This window comes from Cryptomeria japonica, chromosome 8 (genome assembly GCF_030272615.1).
Source record: "Cryptomeria japonica chromosome 8, Sugi_1.0, whole genome shotgun sequence".
Taxonomy (NCBI): domain Eukaryota; kingdom Viridiplantae; phylum Streptophyta; class Pinopsida; order Cupressales; family Cupressaceae; genus Cryptomeria; species Cryptomeria japonica.
The window spans coordinates 359,533,402-359,548,423 of record NC_081412.1 but is presented as its reverse complement, the minus strand read 5'-3'; the positions used below and the strand labels follow the sequence as shown (position 1 = coordinate 359,548,423).

Genomic DNA, 15,022 nt, shown 5'->3' with positions numbered 1-15,022 from the left:
AAATTTCCTTGCTTTTTATCTAAACCATCTCCAAAAGAAAATAAAAATAAAATCTGCACTAGTTTATAATATTTGGACTCTTGAATTGTGATAGTCAATTATAATATTTTTTTGCGAGTGTCTCTATGCGCATTACAATTTTATTTTCTATCCTCTTTTCGCTTCTCTTCCCTAGCAATTTAGTACTCAAGTATGGCTACAATAAATTGTAAGAAGAATCAAACCATACACAAAAAGATGTAAAGCTGCACATGAACAAGATAATAATCAATACTCTTTAAGATTTTTGAATGACCAAACAACCGTTTTAGAAACCTTATTCCAGGTCATACGTAAATGGTTAGAATTATGTCAACAGATAATGCCAAAATTATACCTTTAATTTGCATAAACGCCAGCTATAAAAAGACCCTTATGCGATTGACTGTGTTTAAGCATATTTAAATTGATTTATCTTTGGCATGGCCAATCAAACACGCATTCTTTGTATAAGTCCCTGATGGTTAAACAACCAAAGAAAGAAATGTATTGAATATAATACAGACGCACAAGGGCAGTTTCAGCATTTCCACGCAATTAAAGGTCGCATTAGCTAATTATTGTTTTTTGCCTGCGAAAAAAAAAACATACACATGCATGTCAAATTTTGGTTTTGATGGTCGAATATGATAAAGATCACCGCCAACTTAGCATTAGTATCTGAAAATTATATAGCATCTTACAATTTACCTTACGTAAATACTTCTTATGAAGTCTCAATGCACCTGTGCAGGCCTTTTTCGCATCAAGATTGCCAGTTAAATCATTCAAAATCTGATTTATGTGCAAAAGTTCAAAAAGTAAGTAAACATTCCAATGCTTCCTACAAATCACATAGGAAATTTTGACATTAAGAATGGAAATACAATTAACATTGGAACCGAACATCTGAAAAGTCAACATCCATTTTTCTCTCTTTATTAGACCATATCTATTGTAAGCTACATTCTTGAAAACAATGGTGCCTGTATCTGGGCATGAATTTATTAAGGTGAAACTATTAAGGACCTAAATAGAAGATTAATTCTCAGATTCTTAACAGCTATTCATATAATTGTGGTAGAAAGCTGTTTCTCAAGGTACTTACCTTAACAACATCATCAATTCCTTGAGCCTCTCGCAACAATTTTGAGCTCTTTGCCTTGAGAACACTAGCAGCAAGAAACACAGCTATAGGTGTCTCGAGTGAACCTTGCAAACCATTCTCAATTCTTTGCCTTTCATACTTTCCCCATTGACTTTTTGATTTATCTCTTCTTTTCTCTTTGCTATATCTATTAGGGTAAGATGAATCTGCTTCCCGATATGAAGCAATAATTTCTGGATCATATTCAAGAGCCCACATCATCTGCAATAACCGCACATTATGAAAACTTGGCCACAATATGGAAAGATAAATATTACAGAATACAATTGTGATTGGGAGGCAATCATAAAACTATCATTAAGTCTACTTAGTAATAGAAACGGGAGTGAGTACAAGAAACCAGTTCCTAATACCAAGTATACTGCTTCTTCACTAGAATGCTAGTAATTCCAGCTGTTGGCAAGAACTAGATAAACAGCATTTCTCAAAAAAACAAAACTTAAAGGCAAATCTGAATTGAACGACTGCAAATGCTTTTCAATCGAATGAAATAGTTTGTCAAACACAAGATATGCATATATATAACAAGATAAAATGCTAAAATCAAATTGGATTTCATGAACTACAACAAAAAACTTTTTAAAAGGCCATCTCATCTGAGTATACTGGATCCATTATTATTTTTCTTTTACAACTAAATCAATGAAAGATTGGTTGCAATTTCTTTAGTGAAACACGGATAAAAATAGGTGCATTCTTTAACAGTGGTAAATAGTATGGCTATTATCTCGAAGTATGACAAAGAAATCTTTGAGTGAAAATTAGCATGAGGTCTTGTTTGTAATTAATCTTTTCAGGTCTGCATATTGACATGTTCCTTCATGAAAAGGTATTTTTGAAAACCATTATCCATCAATCTCATTGTCAATTTCTATCATGGAACGCCTGGTTTACTTCATACTAGATACCTGTAAGTATTGTAGAGAGGCTGAGGTTAACACAGATGACTTCAAGTAGATAACATCTCCAGCTCGCTCTGAACAATCTTTAGGTATTCTCGTTCAAAGGATTCTAACATTGACATTGCCATCAAGGGATGTTTCAATTGAAATTATAACAAATTCTAACTAAAATTGCCAATCAGAATGGTTAGGCAAAAATTAGAAATTGTACTCTGAAATGGGTACTTACTGATATTAACAATATAAATAGGATGGTTACAAGGTGCTCATGCCAAAATTCCATACAAAGAAAGTCTTGGTCAAAGTTCAATAATAGGCTTGTTTAGGCCTCTCTGTTGGTTGCGTAGAATATTTATCTTTTGGGGCCCTATTACAGCAATTATTAATGCTGTATTTTTGGTCTAGGAAGTATATTTTTTATTTTCGTTTGTGGCAGGCAAGCTACGTAACTATTGGTGTAATTGCACATATATTTGGGTTTAATTCATCTAGTACTGCCGACCATTGCCCCCTTGACTAGTATTATTTTTATTGCAAATATCATATACGATAGAAATTTATGACAAAATTAAGAATGTTTTCATTTTAAAAATTGATAATATCCTGGATTTTGGTCATGTATTTGGATTAATATAGGTTTTAATAATGATAATGAGTAATCCATTTAGACCTTTGAGCCTCTTCATATGTTGTTTGAAATGTTTCTACCTTTTCCCCATGAATTACTATTTTATTGAATCAGCCATCAGGCATTATATATTGTAATAAATAGAGGTCAATTTAACTTCTACAATCACAATTTCTAATTTCTTTTCAAGCATGGAGGAAGAATATATATCCATATTTGCTCAATATTCTCCTTCAACTACATCAATTACAGGACATGCAGCAAAAGTGCTAAAAAATATTGCCTGATTGGCTTTCATGAGTGATCTCACGGCCACTAAAGTCCATTTGTGACACAACCATCCTAGGGTCCAAGAAATCTTGCATCACACGATAGTTTCATTCATTGTGTTTAATTTGAACTGTACTATGTTTTTTGTGTGCAGATTTGGTTGTGTTAGTGTTGGTAAATAATTATTCATCATGGATATTATTACACCTTACTTAAGTTTACTTAGGAAATGCATTTCATAGCAATTTGGGTATGAGACACTTGGGTGTTTGTGCCACATTGGGATAGTGTGTGTAGGAGAATTTCCACTTTTTATGGTGTGATCTTGTTGTTACTTTATCATATCCACTTATTGTGGAATGATAATTCCACCTTCGGTGGGTGATCCACCTCATGTGAAATATTTTATTGTTTCTCCTACCTAACACACCTATTTTCTACCTACCCTTGTTTCTTATTGAGCCACATGTCATGTTTGTGTGCTCACATATCCATATAGCCTTGCCTATATATGTAGGCTGAACAACTATTGATATATTGATCGTTTATCTATTGATGAGAATACAATTTATTCTTGTCCCATATTTTGTGTCTCTATTTTGTATTTTTCATTGAGCTCTTGATCTTGGCAAAATCTCACATGGTATCAGAGCCATTAGAGCGTCATTGATTCGTCTTTGGAGAGATTTTGAAGGACGTCAAGAGGCAGATCTGAGGAGCAGCATCTTTTGGAGGCGTCCTAGACCAGATCCGACCTCACCATTGCGTCCGGGTGGCCGTTTCCATGAATTTTGACTACAAATACACCTATATTTGAGTAAAATTGCTTTTGTAGCAAAATTTTTAGTTGGAGGGCCTTTAGATCCCAAGGCCCTCCCCAACAATTTGCAGAATTTGTTTTTCAATTATATTTCATTTTCTGCAAAATTTGATCAGATTTGAGCACATTTTTTTGTTTTGGGCAACTATTTTTGTGTGGAGCATGATCAAGTTTACAGGTCAGATCTGAGATTTTTGTTGCAGTTAAGCGTTGTGTTTTGCACATCAAATCCAGATCAGTGTGATTTATTGTTTGGTAGACTGGGTCTTAGATCTCAGGTTCCAACTGGTGGCGCTTTTCTTTACAGACCGACTTGTTTTGGCACACTTTGTATTGGAAGATTGACTCGTCCGCTTTTTTGACATCGTCCAATGTATTGAGAAGGCTTGATTTGTATTTGCTTCAGCTCATCCCAACCGACACTGCCTCTGTCTGCTGCACGATCGCCGCATCTAGAGGCTTTTATTTATTTGGTCTGGCATCCACTTGGAGATAATGCACCATTTCAGTGGCGTAAGAACTATTTAGAGAGGATTGGGTGCCTCCTTCATAGTGGATCGGGTTTTTGTATAGCTCGTAGCAGCTGTGCCATCCTTTATGATGTGCATTTTATGGGTGTCATGGTTAAACCGTGAAGGCATTCCTTCTTTACATTAGCTCGCTTGGTGGAGGATACTTTTCTATTGATTGGTTCGTAAGAGACTACTTTTTCAAAATCAGCTAAAATATCAGTGTTTGCAGACCCTACGTAAGTAGTGGAAGTAGTGGAGTGTAGGGTGAGTGGAGTGTGGGGTGACTAGAGTGTGGAGTGTGGAGGCCCCACGTGGGCCCCTCTTCTTTATTTTTTTTTAAAGTTTTTTTTAATAAAAACTTTTTAAACAAGTTTTGTAAAAAGGGAACCTTTTATTTAGCATGAGGTATATGTGAAAGAATATTCTCTTTTGATTTCATGCTGACGTCATCATATGTAAAAACATTTTCACCTCCTCTCCATTTGCATTTTCAGTCCGATAGGCGATTTTCAAATGGCGATATCTTGGGCTCAGTACCTCCTTTTTCAGTGCATTTTTTTTTATTTGGGGTAGAATTTCGCGCTCTTCGCGGTGGTGCAGGTGGTTTTCCATTTTGATGTACAGATTTTTCAGAAAATGCAGATCTTCATCATTGTAGCTGAGTAATCCCCGATTTTGCAACTTCAGAGACTCCGTTTGAGCTCATACGAACTCCTTTTCAGGTGCCGTTTTTCTTGAAAGTGTATAAGTTTTTGTCTACTCTCATAATATGCTATCAGTTTGTAGTGAGTTTGGGTAGAAAATGTACTTTCAGCATATGGTCTTTTCTGGCCAATTTGGCACTTGTATTGCATAGATCTATCTTGCTGGTCTTTTGCATTATAGTTCTCAGCCTATTGGGGGTAGTTGTAAAACAAAATCAGAAGTCCACCTTGCCTTTGTTTGCAAGTGGCCTATTGTACACGCACTACACATAAAGTGCCAAAATCATCAGTTTTTGGGGTGTACTTTGATCGATTGAATTTGGGGGGGTGTCTCTTGTACTTTTGTGCTCTTGTGTTCCTTCATTTTTGCTGCTATGGGTTCTCCTAAGTTTCCTCTCTTAACTCCTCATAATTATGCTACTTGGAAAATTGATGCATGGAGTAAACTTATGGAAAAAGGACTAACTCATTATATTGATGGAACTATTGTTGCTCCCGCTGATCCTAAGGCTGATCTTGTTGATCACTAAGATTGGCTCACTAAAAATATCATAGCAATTGGTACCTTAAGAAAGTATGTATCAAAGGATCTCATTTTTCATATTGAGAAATGTACTCTAATCAAGGATGCTTGGCAAAAGTTTCAAGAATTGTATGGTCAAGTTGATGAGATTAGGGGATATCAAACTGATAGTGATTTCACCATGTTAGATCCCAAGAACTTTGATACTATATAAGATTATGTCACTAAGGCAAAAGAATTGAGGGCACAACTCAAGGATTGTGGCATTGATAAGAAGGATACTCAATTGATCTTCAATTTGATGGGCAAACTTCCACAAGAATATGCAGCATTTGTTTCTAGTTTCCAAACCCATAGGATGACAAAGAGTTCAAGCTACACAATGCTTACATTTGATGCTTTCGCTGAAATGTTGATGATGGAACAAACTAAGTTGATAAGCATGGGCATTCTTAAGACTTCTAAGTCTCAAGCATTAGTGGCAAATCAAGGGAACAAAGGAAATCAAGGAAAGGACAACTCAAACAAGAAGAAATGGCAATCAAAGCCTACGAACAAAGCATCACCTTCTCCACAACAAGGAGATTCATCCTCTTCCAAGAGGGACAATTCACCAAAGAGGGAGAGACCTACTTGTGCCTATTGTAAAAAGGTTGGTCATGAGGAGCGTCGTTGCCATTCTAAGAAGATCGATGAGCTCAGACACATCCTCAAAAAGCATAACATTGATTTGCCTAATGTCTACAAGAAGGATGATTCATCAACTTCCACTTCCTCACAATCAAAAGGGAAAGGGCAAGCATTCATGGCTTCTACAAGTGGGAAGACTCACTCTTTTGGGACAAGAAAAGGAAAAGCTCTTTGTGCTACTACAAGTCATGATTCAGGGAGATGGCTTCTAGTTCTGGATTCAAGGGCTTCTCATCATATGGCATCTTCGCAGTCTATGTTCTCTAAATTTGAGCCTTGCACCATGCCGTAGATTTTGATGGGCAATCATACATACATGGATGTGATTGGGAAAGGATCCATTGCCATTGGGGATAACTCCTTCAATGATGTGTTGTGTGTACCCCATTTGAGAAACAATCTCCTTTCCATCTATCAAATCTAAAATCACACATCGCGCAACTAAGAGAATTGCGGAGTTCACATCTGAGTCAGTTTTCATTAGAGACTTGGAGACTAGAGCTATCATTGCGACTCGGGTGGTTGATCATGCATCTCGGTTATACTCCTTTTCAGATTTTGTTGATGATGATGATTTCACATATGATGATTCTATACATGATGATCACACTTCTTGTGATGATTCAGATTTTGAGGAGAACTTTGGGTACTTGAACATGGGGATTCTCACATGTGACCCCGTTCTTGAGCCTTGTGTTTCATCTCCTCCTATTGATATCACATCACCTATTGCACCTGATGATGCGGATAGTGCGACAGTTTTGCCTTCATGTGATTCAGTGCAGCAGGATATTTCTTGTCTTCCAACTTCAGTTTCATGGGATGAGTACTTGACAGACATTGCAGGTTTGTTTGTGGAATCCTACATCACAGATTTGGGAGACACCGTTGATAATATTCATCTTCTCTTTGATGAAGATGATCCTCCTTCAATTGTTGCGAGGGAACACTCTCCGACCCTCTTGTTCATTCTCTACATGATCATTCTTTTGAGGTTGACATGATTGTGGATTTTTATGTACAGCAGTTGGAGGAGGTCTCTTTATCTTTAGAGGAGACATGTGAGTCTTTGGGACTTGTTCTACATTCATCTCCACTAGATCTTGGAGTGCCTTTTTCAACAGTGTGGAGCAGTTCACCACCTTTGGAAGGGGTAACCTTCAGCATCGACATGGGGACACTTGAGCAGTTTTCAAAGATTCCTTTCATCATGAATTTTTTTCATACATCTTCCCTTCATGATTGGGGAGACTTCATGGATACACCTTTGGTTTTGTTTCTTCCTAAGGGGAGGAATGTTGTTCGACGTTCATGGAGCAGTTTCTTCATTCATTCTTGAGCTTCTACCATTGGTGCAAATTCTACATTGAGGGGGGGCTCCCTAGCTTCTCTTCTTCTCTCATATGGGGGGGACTTTTTCCTCACATGGGGTTTTGTTCCTCACACACTTCTATGAGACTTCTCTTGTATAGTTTTCATCTCTCTTTTGGGGGAGGTTTTTTTCCCATTGGGTTTTTCTCTTTTTCCCTGTTTTGTGAGAGATTTCATTGCATTGGTTTGTACCTAACATGGCCTCGTAGCCGGGACCCATCTTGCATTGCTTAGTTGCATTGTAGACTTAAGTGCATTCCCCTAAGTTGCACTTAAGGGGGGTGTTGGTGTAAATAATTATTCATTATGGATATTATTACACCTTACTTAAGTTTACTTAGGAAATGCATTTCATAGTAGTTTGGGTATGAGACACTTGGGTGTTTGTGCCACATTGGGATAGTGTGTGTAGGAGAATCTCCACCTTTTATGGTGTGATCTTGTTGTTACTTTATCATATCCACTTATTGTGGAATGATAATTCCACCTTCAGTGAGTGATCCACCTCATGTGGAATATTTTATTGTTTCTCCTACCTAACACACGTATTTCCTACCTACCCTTGTTTCTTATTGAGCCACATGTCATGTTTGTGTGCTCACATATCCATATAGCCTTGCTTATATATGCAGGCTCATATTCATTGTATGTAAGAACAACTATTGATCTATTGATCATTTATCTATTGATAAGAATACAGCTTATTCTTGTCCTATATTTTGTCTCTCTATTTTGTACTTTTCATTGAGCTCTTGATCTTGGCAAAATCTCACAGTTAGGACCCCGATTAGTGTACAACATTACCATGAAGGCCTTTAATTGTGAGCCAAAGAAGATTCTTATCTTTGTAACAAAAAATGGAGCCCTCCCAAGACCACATAGAGTAGATCATGTCACCATGGTGCCACATGTTACCACATAAGCTTAGTAAAGCCATGTAGGATCTAGCACAAATTGAAGACTTGACATGTCAAGGAGCCATTCTTTGGCCAACAGTTAGAAAATGACACTATTTTGTTGTCAGTTATGTCGTACTCTCCAAAATCATGAAAAGTGTTAAAGGGGCTTTTAGAGGCATACAAGAATAGCAAGGAATCTGTATGATTGCAAATAGAAGCATGTCAAGTTTCTTGAAGCTTTGGTTACAATTTACAAACATGTGGTACAACAAAAACCTTCCAAATCCCACATATGTGAGGAAGGTCAACAATCACCGCTTCAGCATAAGAATGAAAATTATCTTTTGTAGAGGTAGTTGAAGTCGAGTTGAAATTCAGACTCAAGTCTTACTGAAGGACCACAAACTTGAGAGCTAGATTAAATGCTAAGAGTGAGGACAAAGTTGTTCATGGGAATGGTTGAGATTGTAAACAAGTTTAGATTGTACCTTAAGAATCTCCTCAAATAATTATAGTGGAGTTGAAATTTGTTCATCATCGATAGTCTTAATCGTAAGTAATTTAAGAGTTCAACCAGGTTGTTCTAATTTGTCCAAAATGTTTGATGCATTGTGAAGCTGATTGTCGATGTGTGTTGTATTCAATTGTTGATTACAATATTAAAATAAACGTCACCCAGGGTAAAGTTGTGTGCCAGATATTTTAGTTTGGCCAATGCTACGGAAATGAAATTTCATTGTTTGCACTGGTGGCCTAAAATAAATAGTTGGCTCCGAAGTGGAATAATAAAGATCTCTTTTCAAAAATGTCATGTGAGATTTTCCTCGTTGAAAATTTACCAATTCAAATTCAACAAGAGCCTAAAGATTTAGTGTAGTTTGACATTTTTTGCAAAAGTACATATGAAGCCCGACAACAAACTTATTAGCTCAAAGGTGGGATTACTTTATATCTATGCAAATAAAATTGCTTAAAATGCAAGTTTGGCTCACAAATTTGCAATATATTCAATTGATTGGGAAAATTGGCAAATAACAAATAAATAATCTTTAATGGCACTTTCTATTTGATTTTGTCAATTTCTGACAATGCGGTATGGGAGTTACAAAATGACTTTTCAAAGAAGGCAGCTATGCCGACAGTGGGGGTGCTAAAAGGGAGTCAGCATCTAGTTAATATTTATACGCTTTGAAATTTGCTTTGTGCAATGCACTATAATCAATGATATGAACAAAAACAACAAAATCTATATTCGACAATTCATGGGCTAAACTCTCAATTTTATTTGCTCTCTATATCTCTATACGATGTAAATGCCTTTAAATTTCAAAAACTAGAAGTTTTTGTCCCTCTTTTTTACATTTTTTACCTACTTTTTTAAATCCAATTTTCCCTAACTTTTTCAAAAACTCTTATACTTTTGGTTTGCCAACTTTTCCCACATATAATTTTTTCACCAAAAGATTTTTGCTGCTATGATTTGGACAATTTCTAGTATGGAGATACTATCATTTGATTCGACATCTTTGTTCAATTGAATGGTGATAAAATTTATGCCTAATTCCATAGAGATCTGTTTTTGATAAATGTCCATCAAATAGTAATTAAAGCATTAAGTCAATAATTGTATTGACAACTTTGTGATTTCTTTAATCTTTCTGCCCAATGGATTTTAGCACCGATCTTATAGTATGAAACTGTTCAAATCTTGTCATAAATGAATTTTCATTTCTGCATAACAAGGGTTCTGGAAATGAATATCTTAAATCAACTAGAATTCAATATAATTTAATCATCAATGAGGCTGCATCATTTCTAGGGTTTCATATTTTGTCAGATAAGTTAACTGTGAAACCTCAAAGGTCTGCATTATGATAGATATCAGGCATGATTTCTTTAATATTAAGCATTGTTTAAGGTTCTTATCTACTCATAAGAAGACAGATGTTTAGGCATGTTAATCACAATGAATTGGGCATCCTTGCATCAATAGGGTCTTGTTTGCCTGCAGAATTGCTTGTATATGAACATTCTATCTATAAACACCCTTATGCTCGACATGGCATTGCACAGCCTACAGTGAGAAGGGAAAGACCCCCTCTTATAGCCTACAGTTTGTTGGCGGTACCCTTAAATATTTATGGTTATGTCTTATGCATCATCGTATTGTGGAGATATCGACCTCTATCTTTATAAGGAGCTGATGCTAACTATATCGTTGCCTATGTTCTCCACATGTAGGATCATTTAATGAGTAATTGCTAATCTTTCTTTATCTTTGATGTTCCTTTCTTTTATCAACTTTGCTGTTATGGTCAACAAGGTATATAATATCCTTCATTTTATTATCACTTTTGCAATTTTTTCTCTTATAGAGACTTCACAACATTGAAGAAGTACTAGTGTAAGGTCCATGTTTGGGGACATTACAGACAAGGAAAGAATACTTCACTTATGAAGTATGAAGCGTAATGTTCCTTGTCTATATAAAAGATAATTTTAGCTCTAAATGGGTAATGGTTGAAAAATCTTGTAAGTAGCTACATGACCTATATTGGAAGTAATTAATACTCAAACAAGGGTTATTAAGTAACCCCTACCTCAAAAGAAGGGACAAGGTGCTAGATGTAAAATAGAATAATTTCCATGGACCTAAGACCACCGCAAAATTTTAAGATCATTAATTTGTAACAAGCACTTGTGAAATTAAGATTTAAAGCAGTTAAATGACAGCGACTACTAGTTGATGCTCTATAGAATGAAATATGTGAAATAAGTACATACAAGAGGATTATATCACTGGAATAACCTTCATGCTTCCAATGAAGATATGAATAGGTTAAGTAGAATAAAGAAACATAATGAGTGCACCATAAGACACCTAGAGTGCTATAAATGAGAACAGAAGTTTAAGGAGGCTTGAAGAACCTTCTAGGTGATAGGAATATCAACAAAGACTCAAAGAGAACTATTAAGGATGCAAATTTAAGTATCTTAAAAAGGGAAAAGTAGCGTAGACCACTATTGGAAACTTATAGGCATTACTTACATCTGAACATGGACAGTGACCTGGAATGAATTAAACAATATTAGACCCTCACCGAACTTGGCTACATTAGATTTATGAACCTCCACATTTGTTGTAAACTAAGTAATCAATGAGTGATTGGTAAGTCAGAATCATGTTAAAGTCATGCATGCATTTCCTAGTTTGTTTAAAGAATATAAAAAAATACAGGAAACTTGATATTACAACAAATTCTCACCTCCCAAAGAAATAGTGCATCTCCAAATGAAAGCTCTCTACGGAAAAGGACCATTAACATCCGAAATGCAAAGATGTAGCTTCCACCTCCTAACGTCTCTGTCATATGCAATAGAAACTCTTCAATAAAACAAATTGCACATTTCTCAAAACTACAGAAGGAAATACAATGACTTACGAAAAAATACAATACATTATGAAAAACCAAAACCAAAGAAACAAAATATTGGTTCATGTTCTAATGTAACCAGAAGTCTTCAATAGAAAGAATTCACATTTACCATACCAGTAAGGGAATAGATAATGCATCTCCAAATGTCAACACATCTAATCTAATTCAATGTTTTAATAGGCAAAACTAGTCACATGTGCACTTAGCTGCGCAAAGAAACTGATTAGGGTCAAGGGATCACCGTCTTCTGCTGGGAGGAAATTACGCATCAGATCTGACTACTGATTCAGTCCGGACAGAATTGATATTGTAGCATGTAAGGGTATAATTAAATAATTATATAATTACTTAGGTCAATATGATTGCTTTCAAACATAACAACCATTCATCTCTTGCCCACTGATGTTTAAAAATACTATTATATTAAGTAGGAAAGCATAATGTGTAATGTGGAGTCCAATTCACATTGAATTCTTAATATTTTCTCAATTCTTATAATGTGTTTCAATCTCTATCTATATGTATATATTCTTGCTATAACACACACATGTACATGTTTATATTGGTGAACCAAAGTAGCAGCTAACAATTTCAAGGCAAATTTAGGAAAAATTTCAGCCAATTTTAAAGTATACTGCAAAACAATTTTGTTTATTTATAGTAAATTACAGAAGGACGGGATTGCCGAGTCTACTGAGGAAAGCATAGGGAGCGCACAACTTGGAACCCAATCAACAATAAGGAAAAAGAGTAATTTATTTGCAAAACTCAATTTAAATGGAAATCAAATTTTTTTTGAAGTAAAAAAAAAAGGATGAAAATCACAGATTGGACAAATCATTTTGTCTTAAAAATCAAACATAAACTATAAATCAAACACTTCTCCAATGACTCAATCTCTGATCTTAATTTATGGCCAATAAATCACTGGTAAATAAATTCAGTTTAAGTGATATATAGATGATCAAAGGACAACAAAATTCAGTTTAAGTGATATATAGATGATCAAAGGACAACAAAATTCAGTTTAAGTGATATATAGATGATCAAAGGACAAACTACCAATTCCTATGTTTACTTGCATCAAATATGAGCTAGAGAATCTAAGTCACTAATCAGATTGCAGTGGTATTGTACTGTGAACAATACTATATAGCTCTTAAAAACATTTCTCCAAGAAAACCATCTGATAAGTTAATACAGTAAAACAAGTAAAACACAAAAGAAATAAGAATAATATAGCAATAAATCAAGCTAGGAAATATGCAATGCTTTTCCTGGAGTGGAATAAAGCAAGAAATTTTATCAGTGTCCATGAATAATGAACAGTCAATGAGATTCGGTAGTACCAAGGAATTACATTAGCTAATCATGAGTGCCAGAGCAAAAAAGTTAACAGCATAAACCATAAGAAATGTTTATGTACAAATGCCATATAATAAGGCTTAATTGTCATTAAACAAAAAAGGGAACTAAAAATAAACCTGAAAACTAAAATGCATACCTAGGTGCCTATGAAGCTTTGGATCAAGAACTTGAGTGATTGAAGCTAGACTTTGAAGTTGTCTCTGCACTCCAACTGAATTGTCGGTGCATCTGAAATTTCCCCTCTTTACTCTCCAAAACAAAGCAAATATTCACTAAGTGATCTAAGTCTAGGATGTTAAACTGAAAGAATTTCCAAATAAATACTAGGAAGAAGACATCTTTGGTATTTTACCTTAAGAAAATTAGATTTTACATCAAATAGTCAAAACAAACTTATTTTTCATAATATGTATGGAGAACTTCTCAAAAAAGGTTAAATTCTTCAAGAAATAGGATGCTACTCTTCCATCAAGAATAGAAGAAACCTGAACCAAAAAATAACAGCACAATATTGATCGATGCAAACACAAAAACCCACCATTAGCAAAGGGAACAACTAGATAATTATAAAATAAATCATGGAAAAGTAACATAAAGAGATACTTTGAAATAGAATTTAATAATAAATAATAATAATAAAATTTAAATATTAAAAATTAAATTAAAATATAAAAGAATATAATTAATTAAAATTTAATTAAGTTAATGAATGGTCAAAAGACATCGAAGGAAAAGTTGTGACTCCCTCAACAATGAGATATAAAAGGGAGAAGAGAACCTCATTTGAGAGGGGGATAATTTGGAAATGAGAAGTGCACATCTGATTTAAATAAGAAGTGCAGGCCTGATTATGAAAGTCTATGTCCCTTTCAAAGGGCAGAAATAATTAAGAGTTGCACTCTTTCAAAAGGTGCTAATGGTGAAAGGGTGTGTCTCTTGCCAAAGGGCATGCATGATGAAGAGAGTTGACCTCTCCCTCACATTGAGAGATATAAAGGAAAGGAATCAAAGCATCCAGCAACAGGACCATGGATTGGATCAGATCAGAACTGTTATTAAGTTACAGGCAGTAGCATCTTTGTTCTTGGTGGTATGCATGGAGATGTGCTGAATATGTATGCTTAATATATGAAGTCTGATAATGTTGTTATGCAGAATTTATTAGTAGTAATATTAATATAGACTGCAATATGTATGACAGTCATACGCAATTCCATATATATTCATGATACATGAGAACTTAGTATACTTATAGTCTGAATCATGTTATTACTATCAGTATTTAAGAAGATGGGAACAAGATGTTCCAAAGAGGAGCAGTCTAAATCCAAGCAATAGGTTAAGTCCCAAGATAGGGTGGGGATCAGTGACCCATAAGCCTTGAGGGTATAGGCCCAAGATAGGTAAGGGCTTGGATCTGTAAACTTTGGGGGAGCCTATTTTTGGTCTTAAGTGCTTTGGTAACATACATAGACCCTTCTCCCTTAAAACTGAAGTAGTAGCAAAGTCTGATATCTATATTAAGAACTATGAATAATGAAATTAATCATCTAATGAGGAAAATAAATAAGCACTTGTTAATAACTAATAAATTGAAGAATATCAATGATTGGCTTCATGATTAGTTTCTCAATCAATTTTAGTATATTGAAATAGATTGATTATGTTAATCAGGTAGGGGACATTACATACATCCCAACAATTGAACTGAA

General features: G+C 35.0%; 1 protein-coding gene across 1 annotated transcript in view; it reads right to left on the bottom strand.

Annotated features, from left to right (window-relative positions):
• Nucleotides 1-252: 252 nt before the first annotated feature.
• LOC131066300 (rab GTPase-activating protein 22) overlaps nt 253-15,022 on the bottom strand; it is a 263,646-nt gene continuing 248,876 nt past the window's right edge. The window contains exons 8-12 of the mRNA XM_058001025.2: nt 13,447-13,552; nt 11,772-11,869; nt 1,127-1,387; nt 730-813; nt 253-610 (exon numbers count right to left, since the gene is read on the bottom strand). Coding sequence (XP_057857008.1) covers nt 593-610; nt 730-813; nt 1,127-1,387; nt 11,772-11,869; nt 13,447-13,552 — 567 coding nt within the window. The 3' untranslated portion in view covers nt 253-592. The remainder of the gene's footprint in view (nt 611-729; nt 814-1,126; nt 1,388-11,771; nt 11,870-13,446; nt 13,553-15,022) is intronic.